Source organism: Fulmarus glacialis, unplaced genomic scaffold (genome assembly GCF_000690835.1).
Source record: "Fulmarus glacialis isolate BGI_N327 unplaced genomic scaffold, ASM69083v1 scaffold11292, whole genome shotgun sequence".
Lineage (NCBI taxonomy): Eukaryota > Metazoa > Chordata > Aves > Procellariiformes > Procellariidae > Fulmarus > Fulmarus glacialis.
The window spans coordinates 220,992-228,319 of NW_009196038.1; the positions used below are offsets into that span (position 1 = coordinate 220,992).

The window sequence follows — 7,328 nt, forward strand, 5'->3', positions numbered from 1 at the left end:
CGATGATGACGATTAAAAGGCTGCCCACCACTTTTCCATTCAGCCAGCAGCTGTTCATGCTGAAATGTTCTCCTCTATTCCCCTGTTCGGGTCCGTAGCCGGCGTTACAGGCTCACCGGAGGGCAGACCAGGAGATCTGCGGCCACAGTGTTGGTGACATAACTCAGGGAGCAGATGTTTGACTGCGCAGAGCATAAGCGATGGATAATTAATTAAACAGACAAATGCCTTTCCCAGAGTGTAACTCTTTAAGTTATTTGAAGTCCAGCAGATGTGAAAGGTGAGCTGTTGACAGAGGAGAAGTCAGCAAGACGGCCAAGGAAGCGGGTCCTCCCTAGTCTGAGTGTAAAATGTCTGTGCTGCTTACCGGCATCCTCCAGTTGGTGAATCTGTGCTGTCACGTTCCTGGAGCCATCCCTTGGGGACCCTGGGCCAGATGATAGGAGCATGGTAGGCAGAGTGCCTTCATGAATGGGAAAAGGGGAGAGGGGAGATCCAGTGAGCGATCTTGGGCTTGCGCCAAGGACCCCCCTCCCAGAGCAGGAGGAAGCGGAGAACAAACAGCTAAAGCAACATCTGCACTAAGTTATCAACTGACCGGCTGCAGACACCATGTTGGGGGGGAAACAAGAATTTGAATCTGTGGAAGAAAGCGATCCACATCTACAGACCAGGGCTGGAGGGCAAAGTGACTGCCCAGTGCAGCGCCCGTCAGCCAAAGGCCAACGAGCTGCAAGGGGAAGCAGAAGGAGCTGGTCGGACCAGGGCAACTGGGCTGCTTTGGGCTAGGATGTGTTGCTTCTCCAAATGCTCCCCTGAGGCCACCACCCCGCAGCCGTCTGGCTGCTGCTGTTCTCCCAGCTGGGTGGCACCATAAAGATATCTGACACAGAAAACACTTCTTTACTGGTACCGCATGCACACATTTGCAGGGAACGTTTGGATAACCAGTTCCGAGACAAATACTCATCCTTGTTTTAAAATTAACATTACCTCTTTTTTAAGGGCAGCTAATACCGTACGTGACTAATGGATTTGTCTGTGCAGAGAATAGCTATGGGTGGCACAAGCGCCATGTGGGAGCAGAACATTGCTCTCTGTGGAACAAATTGTGAATGGGGTTTTTCAGCTGTGTACGCACACCAATCCCCAAGGAAAAGGTCCCCTTGTTGCTGGTCAAGTCTTCATTATCTGTGAGACACAGCAAACGCAGGGAGTGAGTCACTGCCTTCCCTGCGGGAAGGATGCTGACTAAGGGAGGAGAGAGAGGAGATGGGGGGAAGCAAAGGCAGGGTGAGGGGACGAGGGCGGTGAGAACAGGGGCTGGGTGGCCAAAGCACGGAGCCACGCCACAGTGTGGTCTTACCATTCCCCCAGGCACCGGGAGCTGCCAGTGCCTAACGTGCTGTACAAGTGATAAATTAATCCGAAGACTGTTTTAATAAGGAAAAATGTAACCTCGGTCCAAACCCAGATTGTGTTTGACCATGACTAAATAAGGAAACACAGTATTTCATAAATGAGTGTCCCACTGAAGAGGGCAGCTGCATGCACTGGTGCCACCCGACTCCCTTCAGCATCCGGACAACAGGTCCCAGCTGATGTTCCTGGGATATTTTCTGCCTGTTTCTGTCACCAGGAGACAATCATACCCCTGCATTATGATAATGTGTTTCTTACCAGCTCTTTGCTCCTGTCATATCACACAGGCAATCTATAAGATGGTTTCTTCTGTAATGAAGATGCCGGAAGATGAGTCGACACCAGAGAAGAGGACAGAGAAGATCTTCCGCCAGATGGACACCAACCGTGACGGTAGGCACCCTCCAGGCACCAGGGCAGCCACCTCTGCCCCCATGCTAGGTGGCTGGGGTGTCCTACCCACATGGGGCGACCCCTCAAACCCACCACTTCTCCTTCAGCCACCCAGGCAAAGCCACCGCTGTCCACAGCCAGCGGGGTGCAGGCAGGCAGGGCTTTGCCTTGCTGGGTTGCTTTCCCAGGGTTTTTCCTTGGGCTCCCCCAGCTTCCTTCCACCGTGCTTGTCAGAGGCTCGGCAGGTGTGCTGCAACCCACCATGTGCGCTGAGCAAACATGTTTCTGTTCTAGGAAAGCTCTCTCTGGAAGAGTTCATCCGAGGCGCCAAGAGCGATCCATCCATAGTCCGTCTCCTGCAGTGTGATCCCAGCAGCGCCGGGCAGTTCTGAACCTGTTCTTTGGATGAATTATGTATCTGCTTTTTTTTTTCCTTGCCAAACAACATTCATGGTAGTGTTGCCTCTGTATGGCCAATTATGCCTTCTTTTGTGGCATTTTATAGCTTCTTTTGTTGTGGATTAATTATAAGAATGCTGAATTGCTCTTAACAATTTGTCCAGAGCACGGGCAGTACTGTTTTAAACAGATATTGTGGTGTTATCATTGTTTTAAAGAGTTCGTTTTGTTTTTTGTTTTAATGTGTTTTGGAAAGTACGCGTTGAGAAGGAGGAAACCAACAACAAAACCCTTGGCAGCAAGACACACTGACAGATTTTTAGATTGCTGCTTTAGTAGCTGAGTATTCACCCGCAGGACCTGGAAGTGTAGTGGGGGTTGAACCAAAGGGGTTGTGATGGGTGGGGTCGGATTCACCTGGAACCTCCTTTCCTGTCCAGGAGGCACCAGTTAAAGTCAAAGACAGGATCAGGAAGGAGTACGAAATGCAAAACGGGTGTGGGATGTATCGTCTGCACCCCTGCTCCTAAGCCTCATTGTTTCAATGCTGTGAACATTTTCCAGGTTGTGAAGGAGAAGGGAAAAAACAAAGATGGACAGTTTTTCCTAGGTTTACAGTGGTTGATTTCACATGGCTTTATCTGAAAATTCAGCAGTTTGCAATCCTGATCCCCAAATTCACAACTGACGATACCTCTTGCTGTTTGGGATCAGCAAAGGCAGACACAGATATGGAAAACTGGGTCTTGACAATGAATTTAAGGGAGATACATGTTGAATGTGAAATTTTCAGGTTAGTAATAAAGCAGTTTCTACTAAGGAGAGTGGGCATTCACGTGAGGAACTCACGGACACGCAGCTCCAGCTGAGGCACATCTGCTGTTCTGAATGCTCTTGCGTAGTATGAAGTTTTGGGGGTGTTTTTGTCTCTCTCCACGTAGCTAAAGGAGTTTCTGGGCCTGCCCTTAGGGGAAGGCTGTCATCAAAACTTGTTTTAAACATAAAATTGTAGCATTTATATTTCATTTATTTTAGTAAAGTTCGAAAAATCTGTACTGAAATGAGGAAATGGTACGCTTTATGGTATATTTATATATATAAAAATTAAAACAAAAAAAAGATCAGCTCTTGAGAGAAATGTTGAATGTTCATCTTTTCGCCTAGATGCAGGAGTTCTGAAATTTGCTGCTGCAAAACTTTATCCTTTGGTCAATGTTGCTGTATGCGAAGCTAGTACACATACGTGGGATTTCTTAGGGACTTTACAAGCGCTGCTGCAACGGAAAAGCTTTAGTGACAGGAGGCATTATGCTGACTAAATTGGCATTAATCTGTCATTAGCTAAAGTCTGCTCTGTGATCCTGTTGGAGAGGTACCCATGTGAGCACTGCACAGCGCTGGGAATTCGTGAGCTCGTTAGGGTAACCTTTGCCTGACAGGCAAGGTTGGCGTTTTGTCAAGTGACCTTGTAGATGCTAATCCCCAGTAGCCTTAATTTAAAATAAGTCTGCTTTGCAGATGATGATTAGCTAAGTACTAATTAGGAGTCACGAGTAAATAGCCGAGTAGGAATAATTTTTTGTTGAACATTAGCTAGCATGTACAATAACGGAGATAACAAATCCTAGACTTAATTTTTCCATACTATTTGCTTTGCCAGGTGTGAAGTGCAGAGCATATTAGAATAAAATAAAAATAAATTGAAAATAACATTGCTAATCAGTTGTACTAAAATTATTACGAGTGGCTAATTACACTCAATAAATGTCATCAGGCACACACCTTTGTCTCAAACGATCACAGAAATCCAGTTGATGATATATTCCCACTATATTAATCAAAATTTTGAGCAGAGATGTGTGTGGGAAAATGAGAAAGCAAAAGAGGCCCAACCACAGACACAAACAGATTTCAATACCTAGCGCTTTTAGCTGTTACAAGCATCACTGGCAAATTTTGCACCAATTCTTCCGGTTGATGGAAATGTTCCCTATCTCTTTCTCCCTATTCTTTATTAGACATCCCGTGCACAAATCTAACCCTTCAAAGGAGAGCCTATGCCTACTTTCTTCAAGGTAATTTTCTGCTTTACCTGGAGAGGTTCTGGCCCTCTCTGCCGTATCCACCAGCTCATGTATATTGAAAGCCATGTTCCCTCGTGAGTGCTTTGAGGGTTGTTTTTCAGGAGGACAAGCCTGGCCAGGCTGCTGGGGATTGCTGCAGGAAGGTCAGTGGACATGCACTGATCAACACCCCCTCTCTCAGACAGGAACGACCAGTCCCACCTCCCCAGCCGCTCCCAGGTTCTCCATCACTGGGAGCGGGCAGGACTAGGTGACACTAGAGGAACCCTGCACAGCACAGGAACCCAGATCCAAAGCAGCCCAGACCTACAGAAGCTGGCATTTACTGAAGGTGAACTTGGATACCATCTACAGTTCCATCTTCTTCTTAATGTTGTGAAAGCCGTTGCATGTGACTGAAACTTTTAAAACATTGCCTTTTATTTATGTGACTGCATTCCATCTCTTTTCAGTTTTATAAGATATTTCTAGCCCAGAATGTAATCTCTCAGTTTGTTTTTGCTCAGTGGTTTTGGGGCTTTGGGGCCAGGCTTGCTTCACGTGTTAATACTGTACAACACATTTTTGAAAACACAGCCTGTGATATGACCCCAGGCCAGCGGAGATGTAATTCTTCCCACAGTTCACAAAATCTGGAAGAATAAGAATTAGCCTACAGCTGCAGAAGACGTAGCTGGAGATAAGATTATTGTATAAACATTTACAGAGTGAACTAAGGTTATTCTTTTACCTGACTACCACTGATGATTGGCATTTTTTTAAAGTATTAACTATCCCTTTCTATCCCTGCCTCTGCATGTACTTTAAAAGTTATCCATAGCTGGAGTTGTGATAGGAGCATCCGCAGACCTCAGATCAGCAGGACAGCAGTGGTGTGCTGCACCTCGGATTGGAATTTTCTGCTTTGCTGCCATTCGCATTTGCAATCATAACTGCCTTCATAAACTTTTTGAAGACAAAATGACCTATCCTGTATAAAACAGCACAGCAAGTCAGACACTTTCAGGTGATCAATTAGCAATATTTCCATACAGGAAGGATGGCAGACAGCACATACTATTTCACATCACCTCTTAATTTTGTAGATGCATTCTCCAGTGTTAGTTGCATGTGAAAGAGGTGACCTTCACTCACGTGTTGTCCAAACGAATTCATGAGTACATCTCGCATGTAGACTGAATCCGTGGAAAATCCCAGTCCCATTTATCCAGCATTCCTAGTCAGCTTGCCAAACTCCGGGCCAGAAGATGTGAAGTGAGGACTAGGGCTTGTGCGATCTGCCGCAGCCTGGCTTTGTTTTAGGGTGCTTTGGGAAGGGAAAAGGGAACACAACCCTTGTAAAACCAGCATGCATGTGTTTTTGTGAGCAGTTATGGTTTGAGAGGGACTGAAGAAAGATCTATGTTTCAACATTATTTGAAGCCCTGTGAGTTCACAGCAGTGGATGTTCCTGAGGTACACCGAGCTGCGCTGTTCCTCTTGCTGTTCTTAGGAGCTTGTAGGACTTTTATCTTATTGTCGGGGCATTTTGTCCTTTGTTGTTCTCTGTTATAAAGCATGACCTCCACATTTTCTAGGCACTGCTGCTTAAAACAGTAAGCCAGAAGTATGTAACTTCTGTAGATGGATGAGGTCTATGTGCAGAAGTATTGCACACCAGCACAAGAAGTGGTCACACGTGACCCCCCCCATGGTTTAGTAACTGCCCCTGGGGGCTGAGCCCCAGGACTTTTCGGCATGTGCTCTTTTCACTGATGGCAAACGTGCAATAATGCGGCTTAGCTTAATTGTCTTTCACTGCAGAACAGGCTAAGTCACTTTACCTTGCATTTGCTGTGGGCTGGAAGCGCACACATGGGCAGAAACCTCGGCTCAGCTGACTCATGGAAACTTGGTGAACTGTGGTAACTTGATGTTGAGCCCTAATCCGCAGACTAAGCTGCGATGAGAACGTGGCTGTGGCCGTACGTCTCTCAGTACATGTGAACCGGGGAACACGGTGACAACTGGCAGGTCCCTGGGGACACGTGGTGGTGGGGAGGGAATCTCCTGCCTCAGAACAAATGCCCTGAGCTCAGCTGTCTCCCTTCTTTCAAAACTCTTTTTTTTTAGCAACACTGGTGAAGATGCAACATGATAGCAATATAGCACGGTCAGGATAAAGGAGGCATCCTTCAAAAGAGTTTCCTTTTGAAGCCTAGCGTACAAGCGCCAAGTGAAACACGCGGAGGGGAGGGCTGGACAAGACCTCCTGAACAGCCACTACGCCAGCACCTCCTTTTGTCTTTCTCATGGTGCTCCCTCGTTTTCCTGGCGAGGCGGTCCTTGGGCTCAGGAGTTAGGTGTCAGGTAACCGGTGCAAGACTGGTGGAGAAGAATATTTCACCTGCCCTTTGCACAAGCATTTGGATGCATTCTTTGCTCTGTGTCTTACTGGGTGGGATCTCACGTAGGAGTCTTAAAGTGGGGGAAGTCGGTTTCCTTGGTATCGCGGGCAGAACTTGTGCTTAGAAATGCAGAGAAACTTGGCAAGCGTCAGACAGCCGAGCAACCCTCAGAGCTGCATGCGGAGTTTGCCATTGACTGCGCAGTAGGCAGATAAGATACATAGCAGTGATACGTCAGACTCGTGGTGTGATGTGCTCTGAGATAGGGCTAGACCAGAAATGGCACCTTCTAGCTGAGCAGCTCTGTCTGCTGCATATTCAGTCAGAGGCACTGACAAAATACACTTTTAAATACCTTCAGCATGAACATGCAGCTGCAGGAGCAGAATAACTCTGCTCTTTCTTACATGTAAGCAACAGAGCTGTTCACCGTGCCCCAGTTAGGAGTCAAACGAACAGCTCCCAGGAGGAGCATAAGGCGTTTCCTAGGTATAACTGAGGGCAAAACATTGCCTGCAGGAGCTTTCTTCCCAGGCATGGTAGTCAAGAAGGAAAAGCTCCGTTTGACTCTCAAAGCCCAGGTGCCATTTTGCAGGCTGGGGAAGATGAGAAGAACAGCTGTGTTTTAAGCACACGGAGGGAA

At 47.0% G+C, this 7,328-nt stretch overlaps 1 protein-coding gene across 1 annotated transcript in view; it reads left to right on the top strand.

Annotated features, from left to right (window-relative positions):
* The window catches only part of NCALD (neurocalcin delta), a 49,226-nt gene extending 46,577 nt beyond the window's left edge, over positions 1–2,649 (top strand). The window contains exons 3-4 of the mRNA XM_009572078.1: positions 1,710–1,815; positions 2,110–2,649. Of these exons, the coding sequence (XP_009570373.1) occupies positions 1,710–1,815; positions 2,110–2,207 (204 nt within the window). The 3' untranslated portion in view covers positions 2,208–2,649. The remainder of the gene's footprint in view (positions 1–1,709; positions 1,816–2,109) is intronic.
* The last annotated feature ends 4,679 nt before the right edge of the window (positions 2,650–7,328 follow it).